General features: G+C 43.2%; 1 protein-coding gene across 1 annotated transcript in view; it reads left to right on the top strand.

The window, feature by feature from the left end:
• Positions 1-14948, top strand: part of GLIPR2 (GLI pathogenesis related 2) — a 38577-nt gene that overhangs the window by 13203 nt on the left and 10426 nt on the right. Inside the window, exons 2-3 of the mRNA XM_027832764.2 lie at positions 3126-3234; positions 8326-8429. Of these exons, the coding sequence (XP_027688565.1) occupies positions 3126-3234; positions 8326-8429 (213 nt within the window). The remainder of the gene's footprint in view (positions 1-3125; positions 3235-8325; positions 8430-14948) is intronic.

Genomic DNA, 14948 nt, shown 5'->3' with positions numbered 1-14948 from the left:
CCTTAACCAATCATTTTACTGAAATTTAACTAACCAATCCTAACATATTGTAACATGATTATCTAACCAATTATATCCCACCACCTTATTTAGTTTACACCCAGCAAAATTAATTATACAGCAGACAGAAACAATCACAGAACCAAACAGAGATTATACAGACAAACAATAGGGAAATAGGGACTACAGTGGTAGAACAACAAAGAAATGAGGATTTCACATCCCGCCTATTGATAAGTGAGTTCTTGCCGGATAGGGGGCTATCAAACTAAGTTTCCTTTAAATCTTCTAGGCTCTTCCCTTTCTCTGGAGGTGATAGATCCGATCACCTTTTTAAGAGCCCTAGATTGCCTTATATCAATGTGACGAGTTTGATATGTGAGGATGTGACCATACACTTCCCAGCTTATGGCTGCCTCTGCTGCTTAGCCAAAGATCTTAGCCTAAGAACATGGCCTTAGACTATCATAGTGAGAGAAGGCCTATAAACAGGTAGGCTGTGATTTTGATTCTTGTTTTGTACCTCTATAACTAGCTAAGTGATAAGAATACACCTAAAGTTTTAAAGTATAGGCCTTTACAGATAGGCCTGAATATCTATATCCTATTACATGTTTCAAAAGCATCTGTCACAATTTGTATTTGAATAAAAGCTTTCTCCCTTGCTGTCCAAGATTTTCCACTGTTTGATACAGGACACAAGTGATAATCCACTGTAGATGACATCAGTCAGTCATCGTGGAATTTGATTAGTTGTTGCATGCAGTAGTATGGATCTTATTCCGGCAAGTGCAGCTTGGAGCATGCAGATGCAACTCCTAAAGCAATCTCTGAGCCAAATTCAGTGATAACAAAAATGGTGGCGTAAATTGTTCAGAAAATGGGTATATGTGAGTTTAAGAGGAAAAGTGGTATAACTGGCACCAATTTGGCATTTAAAGGTATGAAAAGTGAGTACAGAATACAAGTGGAAGGAAAAACATCTTACAGGAAGATGTAGGGGAGGATGCTAGGCTGGTTTCTTTTAATAAAGTTACATCACCCAGAAAACTCCCATTGCCAAATTCAGACCTGCGTAAGTGAACACAAGTCACATTGACTTCAGTGGAAGTTGTTAATCTTTATTTCAGGGATTAGTTTAATGTTTATTTAATGTCAGACTGGTGCAAATCACACTGTTCTGCCACTCAACACTCATTCATACGTGTCTTCTGACGAATGTACACCTGTCATTTTAGTGTACATAACTAAGGCTAAAATTTTTCCACGGAGGTCGCAGAAGTCATGGAATCCATGACTTCCAGCGACCTCCATGAATTCAGCCCTGTCAGCCAGGAGCTGCAGGTCCTCTTGCCACCCTCCGTGGCCACAGGCCCCTCAGAGCGTCCAGCCGCCACGGGAGCGGGGATGCAGCTCCTGGCCGCCGCAGGCAGCAGGGGCCCCCAGTAGCTCCCGGCCAGTGGTGTGGGCCCTCCCAGAGCTCCTGGCCGATGTGGTCGGCAGGGGCCCCCCACAGCTCTGAGCCCAACGAAGGCGGTGGGGCCCCAGAGCTCAGAGTGGCAAGGGACCCAGGAGCTTCGAGCCACCCTGGGTCCTTCAAAGCTCCCGGCCACTGCAGGTGGTGGGGGGACCCTGGAGCTCCGAACCCGCACAGGCGGTGGGGGCCCCCAGAGCTCGGAGCAGCCCACACAGCTCCCCAGCCTCTGCAGGTGGTGTATTGAGAAGAAATTTAGGAAAACATAAGGTTAATAACAGGAAAAACTTCCCAACCAGGAGGTGAAATAAACTGGAAATGATTTTACAGGGGAAGAGTTGGAAGTCCTGTTGTTTAGGATATTTAAAAATAGACTCGATAAAACATAATTAAATGGATAATAGTGAACAATCCTGCATCACTGGGGAGTTGGAATTAACATTCTAATGGGAATTGTCCTCTTGTGGAGCAGCAGTAATTAAAGTTGAAACTAGCTTCCCATTTAAGGTTTGTATATATATATTTTTCTTTTTCAAACCCAAACTGTCCCCAAAAGAAACTGAAACTTCACACACCACAGCTTATCCTAAAGTATAGTTTCTCTGTGAAGTTTGGAAAAATTCAGCAAAGCCGTTGTAAATCTATGATGTCTCAAAATTTCCCTTGTTCATTTTTTGAAACCTTTCCTAATGGCTTTTTGGCTCATTGCATCTAGGAAACTCCAGTCTCTGCAAACTTCTTACTGTCGTCAGCAAAGTGAGTTGCTCCTGCTTCACTATTCCAGTGACACCATATATCACTACTTATACACCCCTTGTTTGCTGTCTTAAAGGTGAAGATTACCAGGGTATAAAAATAAACATCTTAAAGTTTTTGAAAAAGCAAATTTTTACAAGAAACAAAACAATCCGTTCCTGTCTCGCCTCTCAATATTTGCGATGATTGTTTCAGTCTTTAACCCCTGATTTGTATTTTCAATTCCTCATACATTTTTTTTCTAGTACTGGGTGATGGGGAGTGGTGTGGGGGGGAGAGTGACTTTATGCAATGTATACTTCAAAATATTTGCATATATCTTAACATAGTCTTTTGACTATCTGTACAGGGAGGGTTGACATATGTAGAATGGTCCTGTATAAAAAACTCCTTTATTTTTATTCATCATCATAATATAATGCTACTTATATAGTGTCCTTCCAAAAAAGTATCTCAAAGGGCCTGATTCTGATTTACACTCAGGTTACACTTATGACCTAGCAGTATAAAAGGGCCTTAAATTATGCTTACTTTAAGACCTCTTTACACTGCTACCGTGGTGTAAAAGAGCCTTATTGTTCTGTGTTCTGCAGGCATTAATCAATAAACCCACATAACTCCCTCTTGAGGTCATAGGTAGGTATTTAAATATATATAACACCTTTCAAAATTCTTAGATGTAAAGCACTTGCTATATTTCTGGCTTCATTTCATTCTGCTCGTAGGTAATTACGGTGGTACAGCTCTGTTGTTATTTCACTGAACAGCGCACACAGTATTCTTTAGATTCATTCAGAGTGCTGTACCAGCTTTCCAATATATTTCAAGTTTTCTTTTCCTGATTTTAATGAAGGCTGTATTTGATAGACCTTTCCAATATTTTGCATTATTTCAGCTTCCAAACAATTTGCTGAAGAGGTCTTAAAAGCCCACAATGACTACAGGAAGAAGCATGGCGTCCCGCCACTGAAGCTTTGCAAGAAGTTAAACAGTGGAGCACAACAGTGAGTTCAACCCTTCCTTTCTTGTAATGAGACTTTTATCACATATATGAATTAAGCATAGCACATTCTATTCTATTACCCAGCGCTAGGATTGCCTATGCATAGCCCAGAAATATGTGCACTTTGCCATGTATTGTCCTTTGTTGAGGTGTTGCCTCCAATGTATGATGCTTCCATAAATGATGCTTCCGTACCAGTGAATCTCTCGTGGTGGTGGAGGTATTCATATTCCTAGCTTCTAAGGCCAGAAGGGACTATTCTGATAGTCTAGTCTGACCTCCTGTATAGCACAGACTATAGAACTTCCCCCAAATAATTCCTAAAGCAGATCTTTTAGCAAAACATCCAGTCTTGATTTTAAAAATGCCAGTAATGGAGAACCCACCACGACCTTTGGTAAAATTGTTCCAATGGTTAATTACTCTCACTGTTAAAAATTTACACCTTATTTCCGGTCTGAATTGGTCTAACTTCAACTTCCATCCATTGGAGTGTGTTACATCTTTCTCTGTTAGACTGAAGAGTCCATTATTAAATATTGGTTTCCCTCATAGGTACTTATACATGGCAATTAAGTTACCTCTTAATCTTCTCTTAAGATAAATAGATTTTGCTTCTTGAGTCTTATCACTGTAAGGCATGTTTTCTAATGCTTTAATCATTCTTGCGGTTCTTCTCTGAACCGTCTCCAGTTTATCAACATTCTTCACAAATTGTGGGCACCAGAATTGGACACAGTATTCCACTAGTGGTTGCACCAGTACCAAATACAGGGATAAAATAACCTCTCTACTCCTACTCGAGATTCCCCTGTCTATGCATCCCAGGATCCTACTCTTGTCATCTCCAAAAGTACCCTATTCTGGAGATGGAATAGTGGAGAGATACAATAATTTCACAGAGCTTTGACTAATATAATAACACCAGAGCTTTGATTAATACACATTTTGGTGAGACTACTATTTTGTGCTCTGAGGGAAGGAGGACGGAAGAAATCATCTTTTAGAAACGTAGGAACTACCACACTGCATTAGCACACTAGTCTTTCTAATGTCCCTGAAAGTAGGTATACTAGATCATACAAAAGAAGGTATACAAAATCTGAGAATGGACAATATATGAAATAACCTACCCTTAAAATAAGTTTCTTTCTACTCCTGACAGATAGATAGTGGATGGTTTGTGTCCTAAAGCATGTAAGCTTATATCCTTTTATCCTTCTAATGTAACTGTGTAGTAAACAAGTCTTCTTGTTATCTATATCAATAAATCATTTTTGAGTATTACTAAATTTTGACCTCAATAAATCATGCAGTAGTGAGAACCCCAGGTTAATTAGGGCTTGATTTTAAAAAATGCTTCAAAATTTGTTGTGTTATAATTATATCTGATGTCCCCTTGTTTTATTTGAGATGCTTCCAATTGCCTTTCTCTACACCATTAATTATTGTACATCTCTCTGGGGTTCCCTTGTATTTGTCTTCTCTCTAAAATGAATAGTCCTGCTATTTTCAGTCTTTCCTTCAGGAGCCTCCCCATTTCTACAGTCCTTTTCATTGGCCACTTTTGGACGACTCCTACTTCTGTCATATTCTTTTTGAGATGCAGTGACCAATATGCAGTTTCCACAGTATGCATCCGATGAAGTGAGCTGTAGCTCACGAAAGCTTATGCTCAAATAAATTGGTTAGTCTCTAAGGTGCCACAAGTACTCCTTTTCTTTTAGTGACCAGAACTTAGCCCAATATTCCAGGTGGTGCCACACTATTGTATATAAACAGTAATATTCTTACTGTTCTCTAACCCATTCTTTATGCATCCTAAATTTTTGGTATTTTAACTGATTGCCTTACACTGAGTTGTCCACAGCCACCCTAGGTCTTCTCCTGCATGATTACAGTTAATATAGACAACAATGTTTATGAATAGTTCAAATTATTCTTTCAAATGTGTATTACCTCGCATTTGTCTCTATTGAATGTCATCTGCCATTGTGCTACCCAATTGTGTAGTATTGTTAAGTTCTGGAATTCCTCACAATCCTCTCTGTTCTTGACTAATTTACCACTTAACTTTTCCCTGTATGGCATGGAACGGAGAGAAACCTTTGCTTGACTGATCTTAGTCGCCTTGGTGTACAGTATTTATTTATTTTAACTTTGGAAGGCACTCAGATACTAGTGTAAACAGGCACTACAAGCAGCTAATAACTTTTGTGGCATTGCAGATGTAAGCCCCTATTCCAATCATTAATATATTAAACACCGGTCCTAGTAGAGCACCTTGGACAACTTCGCTGTACACCCTCAATCAAGCAATTCCCTGTCATTAACTGATGCCTCCCACTGTGCAGAAGACTTCACAGAAAACTTGGGCATTGGTGGCACCTTGGTCTCTCCTCTTCTCTGCTTGTGGCACACAACAGTTTAGTCTCCTGATGACTGAAATGCTTTTTTTATTAAAAAAAAATTAATACATCACTGGGCTCAGTTTAGAGGTCTCTGGGTGAAATGCCGAGTGATAGACATGAGGACAGAGTAGATCTATGGCTCCCAAACTGGATTGATTCACATACTACCTTCCTAAAAAAATGTATGGTTGAGATACCACATGAAAATTTGTCCTTGTTGTGCATATTTATTTTAGGCCTTAATAGGCTTACCTTATGTATTTCCAGATTCTATAGAAAAATAAATGCATACAGAAGCCTAAAATATTTGATTATAACATCATTTGAAAACATCTCAGGTTTTTAGACAGTGCAACAAGAAGCAGCACATTGAAGCAGCCATTATTATTATTGGCCTTTTGTAGTACTCGGATTACAAGAAACAGTTAAATATCTCATCCATGATGCATTGATCTGTGTCAGTATGCGGTTGTACTGCATGCAGTGGCTTGACTTTTTCAATCATCTCATTTAAATTCAGAGTTCCTGCTAATTCTTATCTGGATGGTCGCTGAACACAAGCCAAAGGTCACGTTGTTTTCCTTTTCCAAGATGTAAATCAAGAAAAACACAAAATACTTTGAGTAGCTCTCAGAGAAAAAGAAGAGTGCCATTAATGAGAAGGGGGCGTATATGTGTGAAAGGGCTGGGGGACTCAGGGGGTGGGGTAGAGAGGTGAGGACAGTGCTTAAAGTTGTCTGAAAGAAGGGGTGGGGGTTCTATCATAACCTGGGAGCAGCACCTTTGGTAAAACAGTGCTTACAGTGCACCCCTCAGCAACCCAGCTTGAGTTTAAATTTCTTTTGCTAGGTCTGTCATCTTTTGCATGCTCCTTCCTGCCCCCTCCACTTTAAGCGATGGTGGAAGAGTCTTTGCTGGAAGTTGGGGCCTTTATCTGGGCACCAGGCAGGTTCAGCTCCAGGAGACCTTTTGCTCCTCAGCAGTTCTAGCCTCCACTCCCAAACAGGGCCCGTGGTCATCTGCAATGCTGGGCAAACTGCACAGTGGCCTCCGCTCTTAGGATGAGGCTCAGATTGCAGCCAGAGCACTGTGACTCTGCTTAGTCCTGTAGCCAGGCTTTTATTCACTGGACCTGACCAACTCCCACCCTCCTGGCCTCCCTGCAGAGACAGGGGGCACTCTCCATGCATCCCCTGCCTTCCAGCTCTGCAGGGGTCAGGCCTCAGCCTCTGTGGGGCAGGAAGTGCAAAGGAACTCTGCAGCGGTTACTTATGTGTGTGGTGGGGGTAAGGAGGGCTTCAATCCCATGGCTCCCTGTGACTGTGAGCTTTGCAGCTGCCCTGAACCAGCCCTGCCTGTCTGTGTCTTTTTGGATGAGAGGAGCTCTTGTGGCACGACAGGGAACTTTGCGAGTTTGCTACAATAACTTGAGCAGTGCAGCCCAGTACAAGTAGAAGACTAGTCTGGCCTTCTGTTCTGCGTGCAGTGCCTAGCACAACTGGGGCCTTGTCCGTGACTGAGGCTCCTAGGCACTACAGTGACGCAAATAATAATATAGCAGAAAGGCAGCTAGCTGGGTGTCTGGTGAGAGTAGAGCGCCCCTATGGACAGCCATAGCACTCAACACACCACTGAATAAAACTACTGCACCGGAGCAATTGGCAAGTCATTCACCTTTGTGGCTGAAAGTGCCATGTTGCTTCTTGAAGTCCAGTGGCACCTTAAAGACTAACAGATTTATTGGGATAAAAAAAAGCTTTCACGGTGCATCTGAAGAAGTGGGTTTTTTAGCCACGAAAGCCTTTGCCCAAATAAATCTATTAGTCTTTAAGGTGCCACCGGACTCCTCATTGGTTTTGTGGACACAGACTAACATGGCTACCCCCGATACATGTTGCTTCTTGGGCATTTTTTGGCCTCCGCAGTGCAGGCAACGACTGTTCCTTTGAAACCGAAAGGGTTTTTTAGAGTTTTGGATGTAACCCTTCCAACAGGCTCCCATCCCGTGTTCATGTACTGCGGTTTGGGAGTCGCTGGACTAGATGATCTAATGGTTCTTCTGGGCTTAAATGCTTTGAAATCACCTCTGTCCACACTGAAAATTGACTATTTATTTCCTGCTCACTCTTTTTTGTCTCTTAAACAGTCTCTAATCCATGACTATTTACCTCTTATACCACAATTAATTTGTTCTCTTAATAGCTTCTGGCCTGGGACTTGGGAACCCTGCCCCCAAATACATTCTAATTTATAATCCATATTGTCCCTATGCAGATTTTTCCTATATAGGGGACTAAAAACTATAGGAATTGGCACTTACAGCAGTTTCTGCAGGATCTTCTCCATACACAGAAGTGGCAGAGGCTGCAGCTCCTGGATTCTCCAGGATCTACGCAGATCTCAGTGACATGAGGCTTTGTACCTTATTGCCTCCAAAGCCTCTGTGGCAGAGAGTCATGCTGTAATAGAAGTGCAGAGGCCCTAGAGGCAATAAGAAGGCAGAAGGCCTCTGGACTCTTCTCCTCATGCTGCTGAGATCTGTGTTGATCTCGGAGCACCCACTACTTTAGGCACCTGGCAATTCAGTAACAGGATTATAAACCCCCAGGTCAGTGTGACTGCTCTCTGCATGCGATATTAGCTGGTACTGCTCTGTCACTGGCATATGATTCCTTTGCTAGGTATGCAGAAACACTGGCTAGCACCAGGGTCCTCCAACACAGCCCTGAGTCTTCAAATGGAAAATGTGGAGAAAATCTAGCGTGGGCTTCCTATGATCAGCCAGGTAAGTTTGGTCTTTGCTCCTAACTCATAGATGTTAAGTAAACAAGCCTCCTTAGTCATTTTGAGCTAGGAATATAAATACTTATAATACAAAGGCCCAGATCCCATCCTGGCAGGTCGGGTGGCTCAGAGCAACGGCACTGGTAGATATTTCTTCAGCTCCAGAAATCTTGACAGTATGGACGTGGTTCCATGGGACTGGCTTAGGGGATGTGCAGTGGTGGACACTTAAACTGCTGTGCTGAAAAGAAGATGTGCATGCTGCAGCTAGCATGGTCTGCTAACGGCAGGTGACAGACAGCTAGCGTGCTGGGTCTGCGTGGTGTGAGTAGCAGGCCATGCCCCTTCGGTGCTGTGGTGCACGGGCTGACTTAGTAGCCAAGCCCCAGACCTAGAGCTCTCCAGAGTGCTCGAGGGGTATTCTCCCTGCTGCTTGCATGGGAGCAGAGAAGAAGAAGGCTCCTACGCCTTCTCTATTCCCTGTCCCAATTTTGCACCAGCGCAGCAAAGGAGAGTCGTTGGCCCAACATTGCCAAGAAGCTTAAGGGCTTGTCTGCCCTTGAAACACTACATTGGCACAGCTGCAGCAACACTTCAGTGTAGACCCACACTACAGCAACCGGAGGGATTCCCCACACCCCTGAGAGATGTAGTTAGGCTGATGTAGGATTTCAGTGTAGATCAGCCCTAAGTGAATGCTAATTGCTCCTGCATTCTCCTCTCCAAGTATGGGAACTGCTATGTGAATAAATACTTTCTGAAGACCTTTGTGTCAACACCTTTGTGATCCCTCTTGAATCACCAGTGCAAATACTTTCTGATCTAAAAGAGAGATGACTTTTATGTGGGTTAGTTTAGACACGTGTGACGAACTGAGCTCTTATTAAAACTATCTCACATAGGCAGCATGTGGTGAGTGCTCAGGAAGAACAATTTTCACTGAGCTCCCATTCATCCCTTCTCCAGTCCCTTATTTTAGTGACTTGAAGGCTTGCTTTCCCGCTGCTGGGACCCAGCAATGCAGTAGGTTAGGAAGAGCGGTTTGACTTAGAAGAAACATAGTTTCATACTGTCACCTTAGACCGTGATTTTCAAAAGAGCCCTGGGGAGGTCGGAACCCAAATCCCATTGTTATTAGGCCTCTAAGCGCCTTTGAAAATCCCAGACCCATCCCTTAATGGATATTCGTTCACAGTGAAAAATCATTACACGCTTTGGCTCACTTCAGAACTATTAGCATGATGTCCTTTGGAATAGCATGAAACATGCTTTTGGGGCAACATGGGGGAGCATAGTTGTTTGAAGTTAGCACAGGGCTTGTCCCTTGCTAGCTGTACTTTATTTCCTCCTTTTTATTAGCACTAATGTTCCAAAAACATTTTTTAACAGTTTATATGATGACTTTGTTCGACGACTTAGCAAAGAAAAAAAAACCCTCTACATTATATAATCCGTACTTCTTCACGGAGCAGCTTTTTCTTCTGCATGCTGTTTCCACAGCTGTTTTGTCTACTCTGCACCGAGAGCTTTTTACATGGCTGTATCTAATTTATTTATTTACAGTGTTGCACGTCCTGCTGAGCAGTCTGAGCCATGTCCTCTCCTTTTTCCCCAAAATGATAACTTTTATGATACAAATCTTTTGAGACAACTACACTGTCTATAGAGCAGGGCCTTTTTAAGCGCTTGTGAGTGAAAACTAGTTGTGTGCAGAAAATTGTTCTCAGCTGTTGGCTTAGGCTATGCCCCTGTGGAGTTGGTTCTCTTTCCACTTTTTTCCTTGTCCAGTTCCATCCAAATAATTAATTTGTGTCATGCTGAATGAGGCTGGAAACTGGCTGTATTATGGAGTCTATTCAAGTAGTTAACAAAGGGAGTTAGTGTCTTCCAATTTCCTTTCCAGATGAAGGAAACATCAGTAAGTCTCCAACTTGGCATGCAGTCTCTCTAAAAAGAGCTGTTGCATTGCTGGATTATTCTTAGTGTTCGACAAGAATGCTGGCATAGTTGGTTTCATGTGTCAGAAAAAAATTAGGGTTTGAAAATGTAATGTCCTAACTGTGCGTTTTTAGAATTTCTTCATATTTCATTATAAGATTTCCAGAGTACAACGGTCTATGGCTGTTGTTTGAAATTTATTTAGCCCTGTATTCTACCAAGTATGCATCAGTCATTTGCTCCCTCTGATCCTGAGGAAGTTGCGTTGCAGACTTTCTTTTTCTATGCTCAGATGAGTGACATCATCATCACCACTTACCTAGTGTATTCTACCTCTCTCTTCTTTGGGCTGCTCTGGTACACCACACACCTGATGGCATGCCAGGTGTCTCGTGAACTTGAAGGCAGGTACTAGAGACGCTTAGGACAATATTCTGACTAGACCCTATGTGGTGGGAAGTACAAGAGGGCACCTTGTGATCCATGAAAGGGCCATAGAGGAATGCAGGCTGTGCACTCTGGGGAGAAAAGGGACTTCACTGTTCTACTGCCCGGGGGACACATGATTTCCCAAAGGATTGGAAGGATGCAGGCCCTAGCCTATGGAGATGGATCAGCATGCAGAAGGGAGCAAGCTTCACCGCAATAAAGGAGTGTAGTAGCAGGCATGCCTTGAGACTTCCCAATACGCCTCGTGGCAAGGATGGCTCCTTACCACTCAGTGCAGAGTCGCACACTACGGACTTGATCAGTATAAAGGTCTGTATAGGCTGGAGCACCTGGTGCGTTGCAGCAGCACACACTGCATGTCTACTAGAAAGACCTGTATGAGGGCTCGCAAAAAAGAAAGTTTCAATATTATAAATAAATATTGGTTACAGTAAGCAAATACGTGGTTTATTTTTGAGGGGAAACAACTCTACATTTCCTCATAATTCTAAGACAGTTTTTGTTTAAAAATGAAATTAGAAAAATGTTAATTTTTTTTTAAATCAAGCCCAATTCCGCTGCTTTTCTTTACAAGGAATAATATCTAACTCTGTTAGTCTACTTATGAAAATCACTAGGATTACTCATGGAGTAATGTACTACTCAGTATGAGGAAAGGCACCACAAGATATTAAGGAAGTGTACAAAAAAGCGAGTGAGAGAGACAAGAGGTTTTAGAGGGAGAAGTATAATGCATACCTCTTCTCCATCTTCACTATAAAATCTCTATCATCACAATAGAGCAGTATCAACTCTTAGAACATAAAGTTTCTGCTTATCGGGTTGACCTGTTCTTATTATCCATGTTCTGTCATCAACATGCTATATGGGATTTTAGCAGCTTTTCCTCACAGCCAGGACATGTCAAAAACCATCCAAGACTGTCAGTTCACACTTCAGAGAGGCATGCCAGGATTGCTGTCTAGTAGGGGCCATCAGTCAGACATTGTCAGGAACAGCTGTGTTTCCTTAGAAAAGTTTTGCAATTTCAGCTGTGGTTCACAGCAGTAAAATCAAGTAAAGTTTTTTTTTTTTTTTAAATGTTAGCACATTGCTCTGCAACTAAGCCCAGCAGAAAGGAAGCTCCGGAAGTGATTTAAAAAAAGATCACATCTGTTTGCACACTGCTTGCACCCACCACTTCCACTATGATCTGGTAACTGTCATCTAGGATAGGTGGGTGTGGTTGGTTTGTTTGGCTTTTTTCTTTAAACTAAAATGTACTTCTTGGGAGTGCCAGCTCAGCCAAATGTTTCCTTTTTGGGGTTTTGTTTGTTTGTTGTTGCTGTTGTTTTACAAAAGGTTTATTCAAATGTAAAGTAAAACGGTGGCATTTAATATAAAATTACGTTGCTCAATACAAAATCAGTTCAGGTGGATTAACTAGAAATGTGGTGGTGAGTTCTCTGTATCATCAAACTTGGGGAAATAGATGATGTTACAGTTACTGGCTAACTGCACTTCTGACACCCCTCCCCGCCCCCCCCCCCTCCGGTCTCTTGGCGTGCACCCCTTCTCAGATCTCTAGCCATCACCTGTCTTAAAGTGGAATTGTGCCGTTCTCCTATTCTCAGGCTGGTCTCTGGCTGCAGTCTTCTGTGCATGATTCTGTGCTTATCTGAGCAGGTCTGAATTTATATCCAGCACCTGCAAGCCTGTTCCCTCTGGAAGCTATGACAGTGGTACCCAGTGACCGGACAGGCTTTTTAAAGTAAAGTGTCAAATATTAACACACAAGCATTTAAGAGAAAAAAAGATCTTAAGAACAATACTGCCAACCTTACGAGATCAAAAATAATAAGTCAGACCCTCTCTTGAGATCCAAACTCATGAATCATGCCCTCAAATCATGAGATTGGCCCCCAAAATAGTCTTTTTTTTAAAATCAAATCATGGTTTTTATTCTGTCTTTTGACTTTTTAAGTCCCCTTTATTCCCCTGCCAATGTGTGTGGGACAATTTCAGGCAGAAAAGTCAACCTGTAATGCACACAACAATTCAGACCTCTCCAGGCTGCTCAGATGGAAACTCCACTTGCCCTCTCCTCACCCTTAAGCTAGAGGAACTGCCATTCATCTCATGTTTTGAATAAGGGGAAATTCATGAGTTGGCAACCAATCATCATATTTTTATGAAACAGATAAACACCCCAAAATTGCTAAAGTGATGATAAAATTGTGAATAATAAAGCAGATTGTACTTATAGCTAGTTTACAAGGTATCTAACTGTTATCCATATGGGGCTCCTCATAGGGCTAAGCTTCCTATAAATCCCACAAAACCTCTGGGGTCTGGCTGGCATAATTACTTTCATTAACGCAACCCATTTCTCTCTCCCAGCCTCAGCAAAAGCAGTGGCTCTCCCTGCAGCTCCCAGCTGTTTGCTGCTGCCTCACCCGACAGCTGCAGTTGCCATCTTGTTGGCTCCAGCAGCTGCAGTGCAGAGAGCGGGCCCAGCAGCACCACGTGACCAAGCATCACCAGCAAACCATGGCAAAAATCGGGAGGGACAACATGATCCCATGTGCTTCCCTATGCATCACCTCTGTGCCCAGCAGGGAGGGGGGTTTCAGGGCTTCAGCCCCGAGGAGTGCACCTGTCGGGGCTCGGGGCTTCAGCAAGAGCAGGGCTGAAGCCCTGAGTCCCAGCAGGTGCCTCCCATGGGGCTGAAGCCCCGAGATCCTCCTCCCCACAGGGCCGAATCCCCAAGACCCGGCAGGCAAACCCCAGTTCTTGAATTTCTGAAGATTGTCATATGCGTCTTAGAGGGTCAGTGAGTTTGACCACCCCCAGTATGCATTAGATTAAGGCATTCATACAGAAAATTCTAATAGCCCAGTATACAGTAACTTTACCTCACTGACCAGGTCACATAGAGAGATCATAAAATTCTTACCTAGCAGAATTCTTAAAATATTACATAACAACTCCATGTCTGTCATTGGTTCCTCATGTCTTGCGTATTCTCTGTTCTGTTCCTGGTAAGTTCTTTCTTCATATGAAGTCTGAAAGCATCTATCAGACCTAGAATAAAGACTGTGGGCTTAATTCATTCCTGTGTTACTGTGTAATGCTATGCATTTACACTGACCTATAGCAGGAGTAACATAGGGTTCATTCAGATTCTGCAGCTGAAGAAAAGGTTGCAATTGGAGCCACTTAACCAGGAAGAATTATATTTTGGCATGCACTCGATTTAACGGAGATGTTGATACAAAAACATTACATTCAAAATAAGCTCATAGCATCAAGAAGATCTTGGTTTGGGCATCATTGATTGATTGAGCAATTTATTTTAGACACGTTACTCTTGAATGAAGCACAGAAGCGTCTATGATTTGTCTTCAGTGTGCAGGTGTAACTTCTGTTAGCATTAATGGGAATCACACTTGCAAATCTAGGTGCACAGAGATCACCCCACCCCGCCTATGCAGCTCCAAAAAGGTCTTGTTTCAATGGCTTTTCTTGGGCCAAAACTCAAGAGAAGGCAGAGGGGGAGTGAGAAGAGCCCATAATTATGCTTGAAACAATTGCTTCAGAAAGTGTCTGAGTGAGATGCAGTTTACTTTTACCACCAGTTTATGTGTCAAATGTAAACTAACACCTGCTGGAGAGCACCAGGATGGCAAGCAGTCATGTGCAGGTCACTACATAATGCATTCAGTTCATAGATCTGTATCACAGACAGCACTTCACTTGCCCTTTGACTTCAGGGCGGAGCATTGACTTAACCCTCTTGCAGTGATGAGCTACCAAAATCTTAACTATGGGTTCCCTCCTCACCCCACGAGGGGGTCATTGCCCACCCCCGCCCCCTGGGACTCCTGCCCCATCCAACCCCCCACGTTCCTTGACGCCCGCCCCCCAGAACCTCTGTCCCATCCACCCCTGTCCCCTGACTGCCCCCAGAACCGGGCAGGAGGGTCTCGTGGGCCACTGTAGTGGGTGCCTACCCCACCCCTAAGAGCCAGAGGGACCTGCCGGGGGGCGAGGTGGGGAGTCCCAGTGGTCCTGACTTGGGGCAGCTCCCAGGAAGCATCCAGCAGGTCCCTCTGGCTCCTAGGGGTGGGGGAGCATAGCTGGGGGGGGGGAG

This window comes from Chelonia mydas, chromosome 2 (assembly GCF_015237465.2).
Source record: "Chelonia mydas isolate rCheMyd1 chromosome 2, rCheMyd1.pri.v2, whole genome shotgun sequence".
Classification (NCBI taxonomy): Eukaryota; Metazoa; Chordata; order Testudines; family Cheloniidae; genus Chelonia; species Chelonia mydas.
This window is presented reverse-complemented; position numbering and strand designations above follow the sequence as displayed.